This window comes from Podarcis tiliguerta, assembly GCF_965153285.1.
Source record: "Podarcis tiliguerta genome assembly, chromosome: 13".
In the NCBI taxonomy this organism is placed as follows: Eukaryota; Metazoa; Chordata; class Lepidosauria; order Squamata; family Lacertidae; genus Podarcis; species Podarcis tiliguerta.
The window spans coordinates 14756318-14780130 of record NC_139546.1 but is presented as its reverse complement, the minus strand read 5'-3'; the positions used below and the strand labels follow the sequence as shown (position 1 = coordinate 14780130).

Below are 23813 nucleotides of genomic sequence, written 5' to 3'. Positions count from 1 at the left end.
CGGGGCACCACTGTATTCGGGGGGGGGCAAGTATTCGGGGTTAAGTGATATGTTCACATTAATCTGCAGTGACCATTTCAGCTTGTCACTTGCATTCATTTATATTATGATTTTAAAATTATGAAGTTACTTCTGTTAAGTTGTTGGTGAACATATCAGACACAGCGATTCTTCAAACAGCTGTTGTTTATTCACAGGCCAGAACAGAACTGAACTGAAGGGTTCACCCAGCCTGCTTATATAGAGCTCCACTAGAATGCAACAGTAACCATTTTCTGTAATTATCCAATCACTGAACATCACTTTCAATCCCTTATTTGCATATGTGGACCTGAGTGAAAACTATCTACAGTATCCCCCTGCTGGCCCAGGGTGAGAACCTCAGTACATAACAACTTCTTTTTCAAGCGAGCTGCATAACTTGCGCATGCTCTCTAGTGCCTTTGGAGTGGTAAACCGCTGCTTGCGGCATATCAAATTTGAAATCCCCACTCTCTGTCACAAAACGCACTTTGTTAATCACCCTATGATCCATGAGTGCTGTAGGAACTCCGAAAGGTCTTGTAGCTGTACCCACCTGCTTGTGAGGTAAAACCATCTGTTTATCTACAGACACACACCGGATCTAGCTGTACCATCCAAGTCATGTTACGCGCAGAGAGCAAAAGCGATGCTATGGAAATGTGCTTGTGGAGCAAGCAGCTACAGATCGCTCTTGCAAGGGAGCCAAGCCGAAAACTTAACGGAAGGGAGTCACTCTTGATGCACACATATGGCTGCTACTGGTGATGAGCCATCAGTCCTCAGATATGGCAATCAAGCAATCAATATCAATCAGTCTTGATTGAATTGGCAATAAACAAAGCTCAGGTCGTGCGCAGAACCCCATCCACCAAGGGACAATTCATATGTAATGAATCTACTGTTATATTACAGTATGAGCACTGTAACACCCACCCTTAGTGTCACCCTTATTTAAAGGGTTCGATGGCTTATATTTCCTAGCAATTTTGATGGGGAAGGCAGCTAGCAGCAGATACAGCGAAACGATTATTTGATAATAACTGGTGCAAAATCAATTAAGAATGAAGTGGCCTCCCCAAAATGAATTCACTGGCTGACAGCATTTGGATAAAACCTCTGACCAGCTTTCAAATCGAAGCACCCCTCCCTAGATGGCCACATTTGCTGGGAAGCAAGCAGAGATTGGGCTAGGCAGGCTCACTCAGGGAGTAGCTCCTGCAGCTGAAGTGTGGCTCCTGAAAACGGAAGACATGGAGCAAGGCACTGGATGTCAGATCACACGCATGGATTGACCTAACATGGTCTAAGAAGCCACAACATGCCCTCATGTCTCTGTGTGGGCTGTGAGCGGCGTGTGTTTGTGTGTGTGTGTGTCCACAGATATTATAATTCAGAGCCCATTCTGTGTGTTAGGAAGAAGGAAGAAGTTGGCTGAGATGGTAAGATTCTGCACTGGACAACTTAAAAATTCAGGTGAGGGCGATGTCATATTTTTGAATTTTCTCCCTCATTTAAATCTTTCTGCTGGCATGAAAAAAACACACCACAGGCTGCCAGAGAGAAATGTGCAGCATAATTCTCTCTCCGATACGCTTGTTTACTACTCCCAGGGTGTCGCTGTTTAAAGCCAGGAAGCATTCAGAAAACATCCTCTCTCTCTTGCAAAGTGAAGTGGTGCTGTCCAGAATTGTACCACTTTATCCTGCCAAGTCAGTGTAATTGTACAGAACACTCCCCCGGTGAATTTATAAGGCAAGTCCATATTGTGTACCCATTTGACACGCAACACCCAAAGTTCTTGCTCATATGAATCGCTTTGGGCATTTTCCATGCGCTCAATTTTTAACATGAAACTGCACCGGCTATTGGCGTCCATCTCCTTCAAAACGCCTCTCTCTGTCTCCCTCTTTCTTGCTCGCACCTTAACAACATTCAGACGTGCACGCAAAGGGAGAGGAAGTTTCTGACATCAAGTGTACAAAAATCCCCCCACACACAAACCCCAAAAATTCTTTTGCTTTGGGCAAAATGCCATGCCACTCGTAGTTGTGAGATAAACCTCTGTGAAGGAGACGAGAATCTCTCCTCACCCCAGTGAACTGCTCTTCTCAGACTCAAAAGTGCCCTGCGAAGAATGTGAGCGAAAGCCGAATTTCACCCAGACCTGAGCCCTTGAGGTAGGGTGGGAAAGACGTCTAAATAAAATAGGAATGGGGCACTCGGTGCCTAGTTAACGTGGACCTGCACATTGCGAGCTGCACTGAATTTTGCTTTTTGCCATTTAGCTGCATCTAGTGCATTTTTCCTGCACTGAAACGAAATTCAGAATCCGGCTACTCCCTCCCCCTTCCCGCCCCCCCTTCCTTACCTTCCAAGAGGCTTGCCTTATCGTGTCACACCAGATGGGCCATGCAATGCACATCCCTGGGAGATTTTTAATATATATATATATATAAAGAAGAAATCTTGTTAGCCTGGAAAACTGTCTTTCAAGGTTTGTCTGTTCCCTTCCCTTGGCAAGCGGTAGGAATAAAGTTGCAAAAGCAAGGGGGGGTTAAGAGAGAGAGAGAGAGAGAGAGAGAGAGAGAGAGAGAGAGAGATGTTGGAATGATTGACAGCTCTGAACTATAGGCTCATCCCTTACCTTAGGCCATGCAATCCGATTGGCTGTCTCCTGACATCCCCAAAGCGCAGCACTTTTTAATAGAAGCTTTGGGTAGATCGTCGGGGGTGGGTGGGGGAAAAGGTTCAGTGAGGTGCGTTTCTGACAAGGCATAAAGTCATTCCCCCCACTTCGGGAAGACTTTTCCCTGGGCTGCTTTTGGTGGGGGTGGGTGGGTGGGGGTTGAAAGGGCCTGGGTTTTTTTTGATTCACTTTTTTTTTTGTACTTAAATGTTTTTCTGCAAACTTCGGGGAGAGTGGTCTTCTCCTCAGCACCAAGCCTGGACTAATGGATTACCACGTGCTCGGATTAATTTTAGCTTTCCTCCTCGCTGATGCCAAGGTTTTAGCCGGTTATCCCATTTGGTGGTAAGGCTTAACTTTCTCCCTCGTCTCAAACTTTGGGCAGCTTGTTTCGCCCATCTCCATCCTGTCTCTGCACATCCTCAATTCTCCCTCTTAGTGCCCTGCTTTCATTCACACGTTTCTATTCTCCCACTTTCCCCATGATTAATGCAAGGTTTCTCGCTTTGGAAGGGTGAGGTGCTTCTTAATAATTTTGGGCATTGATAGCTTGATAGTTCGCCTCCCAGCCTCAGCCCTCAGTAAGTTTCATACAACGCCTCTGAATGTAATTTTTAAGCAGCGGACGAGAATGTTGCAAAGCCAGTTGAATGAAAGGATAGCATCTCAGAGGGAGAAGTATAATTCAGATTCATTGTTATTAAGTGTTTTGGCAAGGACCACAATGGAATACTGACAATGTTTTTCAAAAGGCCCTTGGTCAGATGTGTCTTTTCGTTTTAAATAATGTGACCATCCTTCAGTCTCCTCTTAAGTACTTGACCTGAATGGGTAGTGTGTGTCTGTTTTCTTTGGCGATGCTACAATTGTTCTCTTTAATAATGATGATTTGGTCGTATGTAAAGTCACTGGGCTACAGAAACACGGTTAACGAAAACCGAGCAAGTTACAAGTTCTGATTTGACGAAGATTTTTGTAACGGCTTGGAATTTTACTTCGCCACTTTGCACGGAAAAGCAAATAAGCAATTTTGCGCTCCTACTGGAGTTGTTTCTAGGCTCCAACAAACCAAAAAGATAATCACTAAAGAAAATGTGGTCAAAGACTTTGTATTTTGGGGGGCAGAGACTTACAGTAAAGGCAAATCTAAGGTTCATTGAAAGATGTCAGCATTTAATAATTCAGTATCCCTTTTCGGCAATTTCTCTCCTGATCTGTTAAGATTCTTCCTTGAAGTATATGTGGTGGAAAATGCTCAGCCTAATGTGACTAGAAATCACAAGAGCAATGTTAACTTGAGTAACACCTAAAGAAGCCCCTCTTCCATCTTTCAAAAGTCCTTTTCATATTATTCATTCCTTAAGTCCTTTCTAAGCCGACACAACAAAGAAATGAGCTAAAGTAGACTGTGGAAATAGGCTAAAAAGGGACCGTATTTTGAAATTCAATGTTTACTGTAAAGCTCTGCTTGGTTTCCCTATTTTACAAACATGGAAGAACGAACATTTAGCAGATGTGGCAGTATTTTATATTATTATTGTCTCGTAATGTGGGAATAATATAGAGACTTAAATGCTGACAAAAGCAAGCCTGTTTCCCTGGCTCTATGGACACGAGTCATACACTGAGGGCACAGCCAGGATATTTCTTCAATTCAACATCCCTTCATTTAGATTAATCAGATCTCTCTTAACCCCAGTTTGATAAAACCAGCTTCCTGCATTGTTTATTGGGCACCTCTGAATAACACCAGAGTTAAAAGCTTTGTTAAAATTGGAGAAAGTGCTAATGAGAGATGGTTACCAACCACAGATTTCAGGGAGTCCAGTTGGGTTTTCTGACTAAAACAGGCCCCTAAATCTTAATTAAGTCAGCCACTTTTGAAACACAAAGAGGTATCTCGATATTTCAATGACGAGATCTGTTCTTTTAGCATTCTCAAATAATGGCAATAAGAAGGGATTAATTGCCTTCTTTCCCTATAGTTTCCCCCAAAAAACCTATCCCCACCTCCTCAGATCCACTAAGGGGTATCTTCAATGACCTCATAGAAAACAAAGGATGAAATCTCTGGTTCCGAAAATCTAGATGACGTAACATACGTAATTTAACAGGGTTTGCAGTCAACATATTTTAGGAGATCGGTTTTTAAAGGGTCAGCAACCATTTCAGGGAGGCAATATATCATTGTCTGAATCGAACTTTTTGCTTCGACGATTATGAAGTAGGGCGGCAAATACAATAAGAATTTCGTTGAGTACTAAGACCACAAACTTTGTTTTGCTTTTCGTTTAAAGGTGATTGCAGATTTGAGTACATTAATGTGCGGTTGAACCTGAGTGTACATTTGTCACAAGCTGATATGTATGTTCTAAACCTGGGTCTATCTTTTTACTCTAATCTTGCTGGATATTTTCTGCTTTTTAGTCTTTTACTTCCCTCCCCTTCCAGTCCAGTTTATTGTTTTCGGCTGACATAACGCAGGGCTCCCCAACCTTTCAGAATATTGGGAGAAAGTATTGCGGAGGTCGCGAAATACTCATTTCCCAGGAGAAAACCTAGTGACGTTCAGACAAAACAGCTGAAACACCTGTACACATCCCCAAAACAAATAAAACACAGACAAAAAAAAGGCAGTGCTTGCCCCCTGGAGAAGAAAAAAGCAGCAACAGCAAGCCAACCCCCCCCCCCAATATAAAAATAAAAATTTGGAGAGACATAGAGCTTTGGCATGAGCCCGGGAGGGTGTCTGGGGGTGCTGTGGTGCCCATGAGCACCACATTGGAGAGACCAGGTAGAAAGTGTTAGCTCCTCCACCTTGCATTTTTCACCAGATATTAAGAAGTGGGTTGCAAAGAGCTGAATTTCAAATCTGGAGCAAGCCAGAGAGCCCCTTGCAACTCCCCCGCAGGATAAATACATTTGGGAAGAGCTTAGACAGTAAATTAACCACATGCACGTCAGCTCAGAAGTAAGCTCCATTGAGTTCAATGGGACTTATTTCCAGGTAAGTGTGTATAGAATTGCAGCCTAATACAACCTTCAAACAATGCGATAGAAGCAGATTCTATAGCCTGAAACATACCCATTCAAGCCCCTTCACGGTTTGGCGGTTTAACAAACACTGAGCAACGCTATCTGAAAGAACACAAATGCTGGCAAGTATTTAAATAAATTACTTAGCTCAATTTCAGCAATGAGGTGGAAGCTATAGATCAGCAGCAAGCCACAGACTTTTAAACCCAGGTAGCTGGGAGGGTCGCAATCCTCTTCTACCTTTTAAAATGCCTATACCTCATTGTTTCAAACAAGCAAACAAATGATGCTTCCCTAATTCTCCGGTCTAACCAGCAATCTGAAAAATAATGTAATTAGGAATGCAGTTCTGGATATGGGGCCAAATTTAGACTTGTCGGGTTAAAAGTATCCAGTTTATTCCAGCTGCAAAGTCTGAAATTCACGGTGCAGGTGGTACCTTCTCTAGAGGAACTGTTTGGAGGTGTGGTTCTGGGAAGCAAGGATGGAGTGGCAGTAATACGAGGAAAATAGAAAAGAGCAGGAATGTTTGCACAGTTTCCAACTTGCCTGGAATTCTGGGGATGAGGCAAGGATTGTGCTGGGGGAGGGATACACGGCAATGTGTGCAAAATGCAAGCAGCATGGGCAAGAAAGATATTTAGCTTCACCCTCTAATACGAACTGCCTGCATGTACAGTAGAGATATCCCTGCTATAAGGAAACGATTTATCTCGCTAACTTTCTACCTGCTGCTTTGTCGTTTCTGCTTGTCCTAATTGGCTTCCGTTAACACATCTGATGTGTTAGCTGCTGCATATTTCATCATTCAATTGCCATTAAGTGGTATTGTTGGCAAACAGACTAGGCATAGTCAGTGCAATCCAATGGAGGTTTTCTGCACCCTTCCACTGACGTGAATCGAATGGTGTGTTCCGATCTGTACAAACCGGAGAGAGCTGTTGCAAGGGCTTATAGCTTCAGGCAGTTAGTCGGGAAGGACAAGTGGTGTTTCCAGATTAATGCGAAGAGCAGTCGTCGCAGGAAGATCAGCGTTGCAAAAAACAAGAATCACTGGCTTGAGAGCAGTACATGTGAAAAGGATCTAGGAGTCTTGATTGACCACAAACTTGACATGAGCCAACAGTGTGAAGCGGCAGCTAAAAAAGCCAATGCAATTCTGGGCTGCATCAATAGGAGTATAGCATCTAGATCAAGGGAAGTAATAGTGCCACTGTATTCTGCTCTGGTCAGACCTCACCTGGAGTACTGTGTCCAGTTCTGGGCACCACAGTTCAAGAAGGACACTGACAAACTGGAACGTGTCCAGAGGAGGGCAACCAAAATGGTCAAAGGCCTGGAAACGATGCCTTATGAGGAACGGCTAAGGGAGCTGGGCATGTTTAGCCTGGAGAAGAGGAGGTTAAGGGGTGATATGATAGCCATGTTCAAATATATAAAAGGATGTCACATAGAGGAGGGAGAAAGGTTGTTTTCTGCTGCTCCAGAGAAGCGGACACAGAGCAATGGATCCAAACTACAAGAAAGAAGATTCCACCTAAACATTAGGAAGAACTTCCTGACAGTAAGAGCTGTTCGACAGTGGAATTTGCTGCCAAGGAGTGTGGTGGAGTCTCCTTCTTTGGAGGTCTTTAAGCAGAGGCTTGACAACCATATGTCAGGAGTGCTCTGATGGTGTTTCCTGCTTGGCAGGGGGTTGGACTCGATGGCCCTTGTGGTCTCTTCCAACTCTATGATTCTATCCAAAACAGAGCTCCCAGTTCCTGGGCAAAACCGTTCAGACGGTGCTATCATTCCGCAACGAATGTGTTGAATTCTGTGACCACACCCAGCCCAAATCATTTCTTTATGTATTAGATTTATTTGATTTAGAACTCCTTCATTATAAGATGTCAGGGCAGTTCACAGAATAAAATCATCAATAAAGTAGGCTGAAGGGGGGCGGGAATGGTATTGCCACTGCTCAAGGTGCATGCTCCTCCAAACAATTTGGAAACGTCTTTCTAGGAGTTGTTGTCTTAAAAAGAAAAGAAAAGGGAGATTTGACCTAGGGTGTCATGGAGCAAAAAAGGGTAGCAAGGCATGTGCTTGCAGTCTTCTCATGCCTTGCAGAATTCAGCCCAAGGATGAGTGCAAAAATGTGTAGACACAGCCGAAGGTGCGACCTGCAAGCAGGAGGATATACTGTACCAATGTTCTCTATGAACCTAGGCCATGTCTGGGTCAAACAGGGGTCAGAGGTCAAAGGCTTCTCCTGGAGGCAGAAGGTGACAATGCCAGGGTCAGGAAGCAGAGCCAAAACAAGACACAAATTATAGGCCAGAGACCACAGAAGCTTTACTTAAACCAGTGCACACTCAATGACTTTGTTCTTGTCCACATTAATAACATTTAAATTTGTGTACAAATAGCACATATAACCTGAACATGCACACATGTGCACACACACACACCCCAGGGCTTTCAGCCTGTTGCATCATAGCTGTCAATGTTTTCCTTTTTTTTTTAAGGGAAATTCCCTTATTCCAAATAGGATTCCTCGCAAGAAAGGGGAAAAGTTGACAGCTGTGCTGTTGCACAGGACTAAGCTTGAAACTAAATACAGTGGTACCTTGGGTTACATACGCTTCAGGTTACATACGCTTCAGGTTACAGACTCCGCTAACCCAGAAATAGTACCTCAGGTTAAGAACTTTGCTTCAGGATGAGAACAGAAATCGTGCTCCAGGGGTGCGGCATCATCAGGAGGCCCCATTAGCTAAAGTGGTACCTCAGGTTAAGAACAGTTTCAAGTTAAGAACGGACCTCCGGAACGAATTAAGTACTTAACCCGAGGTACTACTGTACAATGGAACCTCGTGTTACGTACCGTCCTCCTTACGAATTCGGGTTATGAGTTCCACTAACTCTGGGTAGTGAACTTTGCCCCCGGGATGCGAGCGGAAGTCATGCGCCAGCGGCACAGCGGCAGCGGGAATCCCCATTAGCGAAAGCGCGCCTCAGGTTAAGAACAGTTTCGGGTTAAGAACGGACCTCCGGAACGAATTAAGTTCGTCACCGGAGGTACCACCGTATGTACAAGATTTAGACCCCTCCTCCTAACCTTGAAGACTCCTACCCACCCTGTGCCCTCTATTTGACCCATGGCACAAAAATTGAGGGAGCGAGCGGTCGCCTTGGTTTGATTTGATCCAGCAGCTCAACTTCTGCAAAGCTTATTTAGAACGGTTTGCAGAGGAGCAGCTGTCTTGCAAAGTGTTTCTGTTTCTAGAGGCCAGCAGGCTGGTGTGTTGTCACTGCAAAAGAAAGGGGAAATGTTCAGGGAACTTAAATGAAGATGAAACAGAGCATATCAGGTGATGAAAGGAGATCAGTTTAACATGGGGGAAGCAGTTTGATCACTGGAGCAGTTGCGTACGGTGTAACTTGTTTGCAAAGAAAGGACCAGGCTTAGGGCTGCTTCATATGGAATGGCATTTTCTAATTGTACAGCAGTGCCATGCTGAAATTGGAAGCGTAACACTCAAAACGGAGCACGTTCGGCTTCCGAAAAAAGTTTGCAAACCGGAACAGTTACTTCTGGGTTTGCAGTGTTTGGGTTCCAAGTTGTTTGAGTACCAAGGTGTTTTGAGAACCAAGGTACCACTGTATACTTGGAGGTCTCAGGGTAGTTAACAAGAAGGGAAAAAATCACAATATAACATACTGGGGAGGGCGGGGTATAAATAAAATTTATTATTATTATTATTATTATTATTATTATTATTATTATACATAATAAAAACAAAAAAAGAGCAACCCAATAACACTCCACAACACTTATTAAAAGGGCATTGGATGTCAATCAGCCAGGGGCCTGGATTTTGCCTGGCACCTAAAGGTGTATACAGTGGTACCCCGCAAGACGAATGCCTTGGAAGACGAAAAACTCGCAAGACGAAAGAGTTTTTCGTTTTCTGAGGTGCTTCGCAAGACGGATTTCCCTAAGGGCTTGCTTCGCTAGACGAAACGGCCCTGCCTCTCGTGTCATGGCGACGCGCACTGCACGCACACACGCTCGCTTCCCCGCTCCTCCGGCTCCCTCCCACCTTCCGGCTGTCGGTTAGTGCCTCGCGCTGCTGCCTACCCCCCTCAGAGAGCCGTTGCCGCCAGCGCCTCTCTCTCCCTGGAGTCGCGCTCCTGAGCTCCACCGCCCTCCAACAGCTGCGTCGCATGGTGGCCACAACGCGCGGGTGAGTCTGAGGTACCGGCTGCGGCAGCTGTCCTGCTTCTCCCCGCCCCTCCCCGCCGTTGTCAGTGTTTCAATGCAGTGGTGCTTCGCAAGACGAAAAAACTCGCATAACGAAAAAACTCGCGGAACGAATTAATTTCGTCTTGCGAGGCACCACTGTAATGACCAAACCTCCCTAGGGGGAGCATGCAAAAAAGGCTCATTTTCATGTTGCCACCCTCCGGACCTCAGAAGGGCCTCAGAAGATTATCTCAGGGTCCGGGTAGGTTCATATGGAGACAGGCGGTCCTTAAGGTATTGCGGTCCTGAGCTGCAATATATATGTATCCCTGAAGGGCAGAAGCAACCAAAATAATTCACTGTAATTCAGTGTGGGGAGAGTTAACAGCTGCGACCTACACACTTGAACCTCCACAGGTTCTCTGTTCAAGGCTCATACCTGTACCAGAATGAAGTAAAATGTGAAAACAAGAAGTCATTCCCCTCCAAGAACGCAAGGAAGGCTGTGAATGTTTTGTGGCACGGTTTGGGGTTGTTTCAAAAACCCACCATTATCAGGAAACGAAATGGAACGAGTTCCCTGGGGTCTCATCACAAGAGCACTCAGATAAGTGAACCCAGAGACAGTGGCGTAGCGTGGGTTGTCAGTACCCGGGGCAAGGCAAGTAATTTGCGCCCCCTAACCCGGGGCAAGGCAAGTAATTTGCGCTCCCCCTGCACTGTCCCTCCCCCAGATAGTCCCTCGCTCTCTCTCCGCACCGCACCGCATGCCTGGCACCCCCCCCCCTCCACAGTGGGCGGCGACCCGGCGGCTCGGATCGGATTCGCACAGCCAGCACTGCAGTGAGAGAGAGTGAGTGAGCCAGGTAGGGGCAGAGAGATGCGAGTGCGAGCGTGCGCCCCCCCCCAGATGTTGCGCCCGGTGCGGCCGGGCCCCCCTGCACCCCCCACGCTACGCCACTGCCCAGAGAAGCTTTCTTGGCGGCTGCTCTCCAACTCTGGAACTCGCACCCAGAAGTATTTTTAGAGACTGGATTTCGTTTTCATCACCCAAAATTTTGACTGCAAGCTTCAGATGTTTAAAAAGAACAAAACTTGGCAGCCGATAATGTTGGCGGCTAGCTGCCAGTCAGTGGGCAGGCAGCAGCTGAAGTGAACCAATGAGATGCCACCACCGTTTTGCCTGTGTGAATCCAAAAATCGGCATCCGTGCCAGCTTTCCAGGTGATGCAAATGAATTTTGGAGGATGAGCCATCGAAGGGAGATAGTGGCTTTGGCAGTAAAAACAAGCTCTAAGCTAAATACCATCAAATCCTTGCCCAACTTACTAGGCCAGGCTACAGATTCACAGTGTTATGGGGTATCTGTAGGATCATCTCACCTTCGCCCTTACTTCAGAGACAGGCATTGATAAATAGAGCATCCTTGAAAGATGGCTGTCCAACCGTTCTGTGAAAACCTCCCAAGATGGAAGCTGCCTTCAGAGGCAAGGGCGAAAGCACTTTGGACAATCTCAGACGCCTTCATTATTTTCCCACCTCCCCTGCAGTCGCCCTAAACCAACTGCCCATCCCAATTCTTTAGTGGCCTTTATTTTCTTTATGACACCCTTTTAAATGCTTGAAAACATAATATATTGTAAGGTAAGGTAAGGTAAGGTAAAGGGACCCCTGACCATTAGGTCCAGTCGTGGCCAACTCTGGGGTTGCGGCGCTCATCTCGCTTTATTGGCCGAGGGAGCCGGCGTACAGCTTCCGGGTCATGTGGCCAGCATGACTAAGCAGCTTCTGGCGAACCAGAGCAGGACACGGAAACACCATTTATCTCCCCGCCGGAGCGGTACCTATTTATCTACTTGCACTTTGACGTGCTTTCGAACTGCTAGGTTGGCAGGAGCAGGGACCGAGCAACGGGAGCTCACCCCGTCGTAGGGATTCGAACCGCCGACCTTCTGATCAGCAAGTCCTAGGCTCTGTGGTTTAACCCACAGCGCCACCCGCGTCCCTTTATATATTGTACTGAGTGCCATAAATGTACTGCATGTTAATGTTTAGCTGTAAGATTTTAAGATGGCCAGTAAGAAATTTCAGGAAATTCTGATATTTACCTGTAAATCTCAAGAACAACCAAATGCCTCCAGTAAACGTTGAGGTGTCGTGCTCAGTCCATCTGGCAAAGAAAACCTGCAGCTGTTCGATTGTTTAAAAAAGGCACATGACACATATGTTCCCACCTGAATTGTAGGAATTGCCCGTAAATGTTAAGATGCACCTTTTCCCTCCCTGACATGGACCACAGTATATTTGTGTGTATATCTAATATTTTGCACTCTTTTAAAACTGTTGCCATCTGAGTGCCTAGCTTAGGAATGCAAACGGTACCCATGTACGTAAATGGCAAACCAAATAACAATATCAGAGACCTTGGAAGAAGTCTGCTGCGATGGCAAATTGCTCGATTATATTCTCTCTACACAAAGGGAGAAATGCTCCTGGTTTGGACATGACATTTCTATCTGGCACCGTCTCCTGCAAAAATAACCTTGGTTTTGCCGGCAAAATGCCCTCCTTGTCCACAATTTTATTCAGCCTATTTCCACTATCATGGCCTCCCTAACACCCTTCAATATATACATTGGGGTTTTTTTTAAATGTGGAATTCCTTGTTATGTTTTGGCAGTCAGTTTAGGCTGGCAAGCAGGGCAGCAAAGCACCTTGACACAGTTGCATAAATTCATGGAGATGTTTGGGCGATTTCCATTTCTGTGATTCCATCACGATCCAATGAAGTAAGGAAGGATTTCCCCTCATCCTTTCCCTGGGGCATCAGAGATTGGATGTTGTATTTATAGCATTTATTATAAGTATTTGCAAATTACCGTTCCATAAAAATTCCCGGGGCAGCTTACATAAAAAGAAAAGGCAGAGCAATTATGAGGCAGGTACAACCAATCAAAACCATTACGAAGCGCGGTAATGAAAAGGTAGCGAGATCCTAGAAGCCAGATAAAAACAATCAACAGAAGCAAAATTAATTCTAAAAAGGCCTGGCTAATGTTGAAAGGGAAACAAAAATAGCTGAAAGGTGAACATTTCTGGGAAACACAGAATGGACTCAAACCATATCGAAATATCAGACTTCAAACTTTTTTCCCCAGATGGGGATTCCAACACAGGCGTCTAAAATTAGGATTTCATCCAAATCTGCTTTAGGCTGCAATGCTATACACACTTACCTAGAATGGGCACCCATTATTATTATTATTATTATTATTATTATTATTATTACCCCGCCCATCTGGCTGGGTTTCCCTAGCCACTCTGGGTGGCTTCCAGCAGAATATAAAAACATACCGTATTTTTTGCTCTATAAGACTCACTTTTTCCCTCCTAAAAAGTAAGGGGAAATGTGTGTGCGTCTTATGGAGTGAATGCAGGCTGCACAGCTATCCCAGAAGCCAGAACAGCAAGAGGGATTGCTGCTTTCACTGTGCAGCAATCCCTCTTGCTGTTCTGGCTTCTGAGATTCAGAATATTTTTTTACTTGTTTTCCTCCTCCAAAAACTAGGTGCGTCTTGTGGTCTGGTGCGTCTTATAGAGCGAAAAATACGGTAATTAAAAAATGTACTCTCAGTGGAGTTTACTTTTAAGTAAGCATGCATAGGATTGTATTGCTAGCAGGCATGGAAGGAAATGTCTCTCAGTTTCTCTTTTTTTTTTCAATCTTATGCTCAGTTCTCCAGGTTTCTGCAGCAAATTTCCTTTTTGAAAATTCTCATGAAAATCCTTCAGGATTGTAGTGTGAATTTCTCCCCGCGCACACATTTTTTCTCTGAAGCTTGGACTAATGTACACATTTTTTACAGGAGTTTTCTCCTAATATAATGCAAGTTGGTGTTATTTACATTAATATATTCATCTTTTATAAATGCCCCCCCAAGACATATTGCATTTCTGGTAAACATTGTTGGGTTGGAGAACTGCATTGAAAAATTTGGAGAAGCGAGACTTTGAAGGATGGCGGAGTTCCAGTTCTCATCTTGTTTGGGAAAGTGCGAATTTGATAAATATGGCTTTATATGCAAATCAAATCTATTTCCCCCCCCCCTGCACCCCAACTGCCAGAACATAATTTCCTTGCCGAGTGAGCACTTCACAATGCCGGATTTACATATAAGCTAAACAAGCTATAGCTTTTGGCCCCACTCTCTTGGCCCCCCCCCCCAAAAAAACTGGATGTACATTTCCAAAATATAAGATAAAAAACAAATAAAATAAAGCCTACATACAGCAACAGTGTTTTGTGTTGTGTAGGCTCCTCTGATGTAAGTCATGGGCCCCGCCTGCTAGCCTGCTCTCTAAAATATCACTGGTTTATATATAGGGAGCCTACATTCTGCATGTGCAAATGGCTTTAGATACCTATTAGGCCCACAAATTACCATATAGCATATATTCAACACAAAAAACAGTGACAATTTGTTGTTGACAAAGGACAGCTGGACATATTTGTTGTTGTTGTTTAGTCATGTCCGACTCTTCATGACCCCATGGACCAGAGCATGCCAGGCACTCCTGTCTTCCACTGCCTCCCGCAGTTTGGTCAAACTCATGCTGGTAGCTTTGAGAACACTGTCCAACCATCTCGTCCTCTGGCGTCCCCTTCTCCTTGTGCCCTCCATCTTTCCCAACATCAGGGTCTTTTCCAGGGAGTCTTCTCTTCTCATGAGGTGGCCAAAGTATTGGAGCCTCAGCTTCAGGATCTGTCCTTCCAGTGAGCACTCTGGGCTGATTTCCTTCAGAATGGATAGGTCTGATCTTCTTGCAGTCCATGGGACTCTCCAGAGTCTCCTCCAGCACCATAATTCAAAAGCATCAATTCTTCAGAGATCAGCCTTCTTTCTGGTCCAGCTCTCACTTCCATACATCACTACTGGGAAAACCATAGCTTTTACTATACGGACCTTTGTTGGCATAAAAAGGGCCCCATTACCTTCAGCAGCTTAGGGTCTCCTCAAACCTAAATCCAGCCCTGACTTCACACATTAAGTGTACAACTACAAAAAAGAACCCAGTGTGTAAATGTCATAAACTAGCTTTTGCAAGATCTATATATATATCATACTTTGAGTGCCTGCAGCAGCTCCCTGTTGAATGCAATATGTGAGAGTAAAGCCTGCCTGCTACTGCTGCTGATGATTTGGGGAGGTGCAAGCCAATGGGTTGATGGGAAGGTGCTTGGGGCATCTGGAAGGTGCAACAGGAGTTGACCGAACTTTGTGGAATGTGAACTGCTGCTGTACAGTAAGGGGACCAAGCGCAGCTTGACAAGCTCCCAACCTAAAAGCTCCAGGCTGATCTGATAAAAGATGACAAGACTCCTGAAAAATGTTTAGACCTGTTTCTCCTTCCCCCTTTCTTTCTGTGTGCTACGATGCGGGGCGGTGGGGGAGCTAAGGAGCTGCAAAATGGAAAAGAGAAGGGGAGAAGGGAACAAAGCAGGAAAACAGCGGTAGCTACAGGAAGACAATACTAGAGTGTCTTTATTTATCGTTGTTGTTATTTATAGGAAGGGCGCTAGAAAGAAGGTCCTTTTCTAGGAAACGGTGGCCTGCTGAAATGAATTGTCTCAGACCTGGGAAATGCACTGATTTAGGGCTGATCTTTGCCTTTCGATTCTGAGTTAGCTTCATCAGAAGTGCAGCTGAACCGCTTAAGAAGCCATACCGCCAATTGAGAGAGCAGAATAAAATCTCTATAAACGCTAAGTTGCTGCGATTGAAGCAGAGCTCCTTGCAACAGCTCAGCTCCTCTGCAAAGGAGCCGGGTGTGTTTTAGAAGAGCCAAGCCGGTGAAACAAAATGGGCAGCTGTGGCAAGAGCGCAGCTTTTCTGCAACCCAGTTTTTAAGACTAAGCAGATGAAGACTAAGCAGACCTGCACGGGTAATACTCTCGAGGCAAATCAAGACCCCTTGCAAGACTTGAGCTCCTCCAAAAGATGTTAGGGGCTTGAGCATGTGTCCTAACCCCTCCCTTGATGCACAATAGGCCAGTGCATTAACCAGGTTGGTGGTTCGAGCCCACCCAGGGACAGCTGTGGGCAGGATTCCTGCAGTGCAGGGAGCTGGACTAATGACCCTCAGGCTCCCTTCCAACTCTAGATTTGGAATGGCCCAAATGTTATTTTGGGGTGGAAAACCCTTGGCCTCTAATTCTTAAGTGTGGCCTGGAGAGACAGGAAGTCTCGAACCGCATCTTGTCCAACCCCCTGCAATGCAGGAATATTCAGCTCTCCCATACAGGGATCGAACCTGCAACCTTGGCATTATCAGCACCACGCTCTAACCAGCTGAGCTATCCAGACTTCCCCCACGTCACTGAGAGACTGGCACCCTACAGGAAGCATAATTGCTGACCCAGTGCTACCGTGCCCAAACCAATAGCTGCCAATATAGATACCGTATATATGAACAAGAATATGGGGCAGTACACCCCCCCCAAAGGCTTTGGGCCACCCAAATGGCACACCTGCCCGTACGGGGTACCTTTACCTTTACCTATTCCAAGATATGGGACGCGGGTGGCGCTGTGGGTAAAAGCCTCAGTGCCTAGGGCTTGCCGATCGAAAGGTCGGCGGTTCGAATCCCCGCGGCGGGGTGCGCTCCCGCTGTTCGGTCCCAGCGCCTGCCAACCTAGCAGTTCGAAAGCACTCCCGGGTGCAAGTAGATAAATAGGGACCGCTTACTAGCGGGAAGGTAAACGGCGTTTCCGTGTGCGGCTCTGGCTCGCCAGAGCAGTGATGTCACGCTGGCCACGTGACCCGGAAGTGTCTCCGGACAGCGCTGGCCCCCGGCCTCTTGAGTGAGTTGGGCGCACAACCCTAGAGTCTGTCAAGACTGGCCCGTACGGGCAGGGGTTCCTTTACCTTTACCTTATCCCAAGATAAGATTTGCACTGTCATAAATCATACATCCACATGAAGGGCTTTCGCCTTCCAGCTCCCTGTCTCTGGCACAACATTTCACTTTGGGGTGAATCCCCCTGAAGCAGGCTTTTCTCCCAACTAATATACAGTGGTACCTCGGGTTAAGTACTTAATTCGGTCCAGAGGTCCGTTCTTAACCTGAAACTGTTCTTAACCTGACGCTCCACTTTAGCTAATGGGGCCTCCCACTGCCGCCGTGCCGCCAGAGCACGATTTCTGTTCTCATCCTGAAGCAAAGTTCTTAACCCGAGGGTTAGCCGAGTCTGTAACCTGATGCGTATGTAACCTGAAGCGTATGTAACCTGAGGTAGCACTGTATGTATAAATGCATAAGAATCTGGTAGGGGGATGTACACCCCAAAAGCTTGGAAGTAGAACGAGAACACCGAAATGTAATAATAATAATAATAATAATAATAATAATAATAATAATAATAGTTTATTTATACCCCACCCATCTGGCTGGGTTTCCCCAGCCACTCCGGGCAGCTTCCGACAAAATATTAAAAATACAATAAAACATCAGTGGTTCTGATGTTTCACCGATATAGTGGTTCTTCCTTATACGGAGGAACTCCCCCGTTAGTAAATGTAAGTGTATGCGGTTTTTAATTAGAAGAAAAGGCAATGTTTTTTAAACACTGAACTGGAGCGTTGTGGTTCAGTCGAGAAAAGAAAAGTCTGGGGTGGAGGAAGCCTGTTCACCCGTGTCTCTCCTGTTGTTGTTGGACCCGCATTTCCCATCAGCACTGAATAGCATGACTAAGAATGAGGGATGCTGCCCTGGAGCAGGGGGTTAGGAGATGAGGGTTGCGCAGTGGCATAGCGTGGGTTGCCAGGGCCCGGGGCCATGCAGAGGGAGGTGGGAGGGAAGGAAACGGGGAACACATGCGCATTCAACTGCCTAACGGCGTCCACGTCACCCAGGAGATCACAGAGATAAGAAGAGTTGTTCCATTCTCTGGCGAGGTTACTTCCTGGATCACATTGAGAAGCCGTTTTCAACGGAGCCCAGCAACGGAAGCATGTCGCTGTATCGAGGCAGCACCGGGTGTTGGAATTTCGTGCCCCCAGTGGCGTAGCGTGGGGGGTGCAGGGGGGGCCGGCCGCACCGGGCGCAACATCTGGGGGTTAGGGTTAGGGGGCGCAAATCCACGGGTTAGGGGCGCAAATCCACGGGTTAGGGGGCGCAAATTACTTGCCTTGCCCCGGGTGCTGACAACCCATGCTACGCCACTGCGCGCCCCTGTGCCCTCCGCCCACATGCTACACCACTGGGTGTGCGTGCTGCGAGGTTAAAATCCCCTTTCCCTGCACCATACAAGCATAGAGGAGGGAAATAAAATTTTGCCTGCCCGTGGACACACACAAACTGCTATAAGGAAACTGCTTAATACCAGTCCACACCACATGCCATGCTTTTAAATAAAGAAACCAATAGCAAGTGATCTTACTAATGGTTGCTTTTGCCATTCTGAATACCTCCAAGTGGGTCCTTTAAGCTTGCCTCCCTGCACCTGAAAGGCCTTCTTCCCTTTCCCCATAGACATCTGGATTGGTCATGGTGTTCCCTGGTTTTAAGATGTCCGCTTAGCTTCCTCCAACCATCACCGCCCCAGATCTCCTTCCGAACATCTCTCTCTAGCTCTAAGTCCCACCCTCCCAAGACCCCCGTTTTCTTCGGAGCTTGTAGCCTTCGAAATGGGAACACTCGCAGATCCCAAGTCATCAGCCCAGTTACCTAACTTGGAAGTTCTCTTGGCTTTGGCAGAAGGAGCCGGTGCCAACTTCATACCTCTCCTTGCTGCTAAAAATAAGCCGCTGCTTCTTGCCCGCAAGTCAGGTTACCTCCAGAGGTAATGACAACAAAGCAAGCAGCCAGTTAAAGAGCAATTATCCCAACCTAATCGCTTCCCCGGGGCAGGGAAGGCTGCCAAAGCTCAGCACTGCTGCTCAGCGGAGATGGTTCTTCTTTTTAGAGTGGGCCACACCTCTCATTGTACAAGGGAAAATCTTCCATACCTACAGGGGCCTGTCCTGCCAACTAGCTCCCCAAATCTGGCCTGATAACGCACCCCACCCCTAAAGCTTTTAGAGTTTACAGTGCAGATCATATTGCAGATCATATCTCCTGGAAACGTTCGTAATTTTCCCCATTTCCCCAGTAGTATTAAATTTGAATATATTATTTCAAAGCAGCGGCAGGGAAATTGTTGTTGAACTACCGTTCCCATCATTCCTGACCATTCCCTTCCTGCTGGCTGGGGCTGATGGGAGCTAGAGTTCAACAACATACGGCGTGCCGAAGGTTCCCACCCCACGCTTTAAATCCCCGGAAGGGGCTTTTATTTATTTATTTTAATTGATGGCCGGAAACCTCAATAAAAGCATCTGGGATATCACTGATCCTGATTACTCAGAGTCGCTTTGCACATGCTCAGAAAAACTCTTTTCAGCTTCAATGAGTGTCAAAGACTTTTTGCCTTCCTGTTGCAGCAAAAAAAAGAGAGAAAAGTTTTGCAGCGGCGCATTTACTATGGCATCATCGTTATTATCATTATCATTACTTATTAGCTTTATGTGCCACCCTTTATCACAAGATCCCAGGGCAGTAGACTGCATTAAAAACACTCTTGACGGTGCATCATCATAATAAACATAACAGACAGCATAATAACAGACAGCATAATAGTAAAATATTTTTAATAACAGTCCCCACAACCACCTTTCACAGGCCATAGATTATTTAACGGCTAAAGGCCTGGCCTGGGTAAAGAGGAATGTTTTTAGACAGACGCCTAAAGACTTGCAGTGTTGTCGCCTGTGAGCTTCTCTAGGGAGAGCATTTCACAGACGAGGAGCCACCACAGAAAAGGCCTGTTCTTATGTGGCTGCCCTCTGAAGCTCTCAGGGAGTGGGGACTTATACAAGGGCCTTGGACGACAGGCACAATGGTCTGGGTCGGCTTGTATGGGGACAAGTGGTCCTTAAGATATTGAGGTCCTGAGACGTGAGGTTTTATAGGTCAGCACCATAGTGCCAGGTTTGGCATTAGATGCTCAAAGTACTTGTGGACTTAGGAGTCCATTTCATCACATGCAAAGACATGGATGGCAGGTATGGAGGAGCAAAAGTTGGGTTCAACTAACAGGCAGTTAAACTAGCATCTATGGGGATGATGAGTCAATTGGGTTGATTCAGGGGCTGAGACTGGTCTCAAACCGAGCCCTGAGGAAGCCCAGTACTAGCACTGTTTGTCTTGGCTCATGAAACCATACCTTAAGACTGGTGGGAAGCCTGGGGCACTCTTTATGGTTGCTGGATGATGACCCCTGGCCATGCTGGTTGGGACTGATGTGAGCTGGAGTCCCAAGTACAACAGGAGAAACACAGGATTTTCACTAGTGCACTGCAGGGCTCAGAGCTCTCATTTTTCCAAAGAAAGTGCCCGGGATTGCTCAGAGGTGATGCATAAATTGAGTGGATAGCTGGATAGCTCAGTTGCAAGAGCAGGAGACTCTTAATTTAGGGTCGTGAGTTTGAGCCCCACATTGGGCAAAAGATTCCCGCCTTGCAGACGGTTGGACTAGATGACTCTTGTGGTCCTTTCCAATTCTACAATTCTAATGCCCTATTGTTCAGGTCAAGTCTGTGTCCAGGGCAGCTGTTTACCAGCTCCATCTAGTACACAGCCTGAGACCCTACCTGCCCGTGGGCTGTCTCTCCAGAGTGGTGCATGCTCTGGTTATCTCCCGCTTGGACTACTGCAATGCGCTCTACGTGGGGCTACCTTTGACCCGGAAACTACAATTAATCCAGAATGCGGCAGCTAGACTGGTGACTGGGAGTGGCCACCGAGACCATATAACACCCGTTCTGAAAGACCTACATTGGCTCCCAGTACGTTTCCGAGCACAATTCAAAGTATTGGTGCTGACCTTTAAAGCCCTAAACAGCCTCGGTCCAGTATACCTGAGGGAGTGTCTCCACCCCCATTGTTCAACCCGGATGCTGAGGTCCACCTCCAAGGGCCTTCTGGCGGTTCCCTCCCTGCAAGAAGTGAGGTTGCAGGGAACGAGGCAGAGGGCCTTCTCGGTAGTGGCACCCACCCTCATCAGATGTCAAGGAAATAAACAACTATCTGACTTTTAGAAGACATCTGAAGGCAGCCCCGTTTTGGGAAGTTTTTAACGTTTGATGTTTTATTGTATTTTTAATATTTAGTTGGAAGCCACCCAGAGCGGCTGGGGAGGCCTGGCCAGATGAGTAGGGTATAAGTAATAAATTATTATTATTATTATTATTATTATTATTATTATTATTATTATTATTATTATTGGTGTGGGTTGTGTTGATTGCATGCTGATTGCAGCATCTGGGATTGATAATATTTGTACCCTGTCCATCCAACCGGGTTGCCTTAGCCACTCCAGGAGGCTTCCAACATAGATAAAAACACCATAAAAACATTACACATTAAAAAAAGCTTCTCTACACAGGGCTGCCTTCAGATGTCTTCTAAAGGTTATATCGTTACTCATCTCCTTGCCATCAGGGTATAAATATAGTATTATTATTATTATTATTATTATTATTATTATTATTATTATTATTTTCATGCTTTTCACAAATGCAGGAATGTGCGGCCTACCACCAATTGTAGCAGGGAGATGTAGCATGCTGTACTACAATTCCCTTATCCCCTAACTGTTGGCCCTGCTGCCTGGGGCTGATGAAAGCTGGAGCCCCACAATATCTAGAGAGTCCCAGGTTCCCCGCCCTTGTCTGACAAGGTTGGAGGAGAGGAGAGCAGAGAAGGTTGCCTGGTAGCAAGCCTTCCTGAGAGGGAAGGCCCCCTAGATTCCCAAGGAAGCTTGCGGCCTAGGGCGGCAAGCTCAGGAGAGCCTCCATTTGCCCCATTTCGATGGTGCCTCCGGCGGCCGCCTGCTCCAGCCATCATCCCTCCCGGCGCAAGCTGCCGACTTCCGTGCAGCTTACATGGTGGGCTGGTTCCATTGTGGGATCAGCAGCACAAACCTCCCGCCCCCACGGACAAGAGGGTATAAGCATCTTCTAATGAGGTAGCCAGGGAAACGGCCCGGTGGGGTTAAAGATGCCTATAATGTCTGCGGTTGCCCTTTCGATAAGGAGCACTCTCAGCAGGGGTGAAAATAAAGGATCACAAGGGGAAAGGCTTTAGAAAATGCCCAAGGCACAAGATGCTCAAATGCCTGTCGGACACTCCCCCTGGCCTGCTTGTCTTATAATGAAAGTGCTCCGAGGTCAGGCTGTGGCAGATGAATGATACGTCCCCGTTTTCAAGTAGGAATGCTTAAGAAATCCCCCCCCCATCACTCTGTCCTCTAAAGCACCCAGTCTTGTTTCCTGAGGTGCACTAATACACTTGTGACCCACGGTTCTTTGGTATTTCTGGACTTTGTCCAAAGACCACCACCACCTCCTCCCCCTCCTCTTCCTCCTCCTCCTCCTCCTCCTCTTCTTCTTCTTCTTCTTCTTCTTCATATATTTATGCCCCAGCCACTCGGGGCAGCTTCTGACACATACAGTATAAAAACATAATAAAACGTCAAACATTAAAAACTTCCTGACACAGGGCTGCCTTCAGATGTCTTCTAAAAGTTGGGTAGTTCTTTATCTCCTTGATATCTGATGGGAGGGTGTTCCACAGGGCAGGTGCCACTACCAAGAAAGCCCTGTAAATTCATTTCTCACAGTTAAGGAACTGCCAGAAGGCCCTCAGAGCTGGACGTCAGTATCTGAGCTGAATGATGGGGGTGGAGACGCTCCTTCAGGTATACAGGGCCAATTACGTTTAGGGCTTTATAGGTCAATACCAACACTTTGACTTGTGCTCGGAAACATACCGGGAGCCAGTGTAGATCCTTTAGAACTGGTGCTATATGGTCCCAGCGGCCGCTCCCAGTCACCATTCTAGCTGCCACATTCTGGTTTAGTTGTAGTTTCTGAGTCACCTTCAAAGCGCATTGCCATAGTGTAGTTTGCTGTCGTTTTTGTCTTGTGCATATTTCGTCTTGTACGTTCCCCCACCCCTTACAGCAGGGGCCAGCAAACATTTTCAGCAGGGGGCCGGTCCACTATCCCTCAGACCTTGTGGGGGGGCCGGACTATATGGGGGGTGGGGAATGAACGAATTCCTATGCCCCACAAATAACCCAGAGATGCAGTTTAAATAAAAGGGCACATTCTGCTCATGTAAAAACACGCTGATTCCCGGACCGTCCGCAGGCTGGATTTAGAAAGCGATCGGGCCGCATCCAGCCCCCGGGGCCTTAGTTTGCCTACCCCTGCCTTACAGCTTACTGGTAAACACTAATGCATGCACTCATGCTAAAAACCAAAGCACAAAATGATCACATTGTGTTTCTATTTTGCACTGCTTAGAATTACTGGCATTGGTAAATGAGCCATCGCAGTTGAAATGCAAGCCGGTTTCACAGCGATTCAAAAGTAATGCACATAAATTCAACAGCAATTTATAATAGAGTCAGATCACGTATTTCCCTAAGTGTCACTTAATCTGGTGATGACGAATCAAGGAATGGTCATTTATGTGTGAAGTATCCACTAACATCATGTCAGATAAACCTTTGTAGTACAGACCACTAGACTATAAGCAAAGAGAGCGGGAGAGTGCATAGTAATAAATTCAGATAGCTCAAGTCCTGAGGCAAGCCACATTGTACTTGAGAAAAACAGGCATTAACCCGGCAAGGTGTGCTTTACATAAAGTGTTGCATGGATATATTGGCATCCTGGGGCCCTGTCAGATTATAACCTCTGCTGTTTATCCCCGTCAGGTAATTGAGGT

At 46.3% G+C, this 23813-nt stretch overlaps 1 protein-coding gene across 1 annotated transcript in view; it reads left to right on the top strand.

The window, feature by feature from the left end:
* Positions 1–2888: 2888 nt before the first annotated feature.
* WNT3 (Wnt family member 3) overlaps positions 2889–23813 on the top strand; it is a 43526-nt gene continuing 22601 nt past the window's right edge. Inside the window, exon 1 of the mRNA XM_083407928.1 lies at positions 2889–3055. Within this exon, the coding sequence (XP_083264054.1) occupies positions 2976–3055 (80 nt within the window). The 5' untranslated portion in view covers positions 2889–2975. The remainder of the gene's footprint in view (positions 3056–23813) is intronic.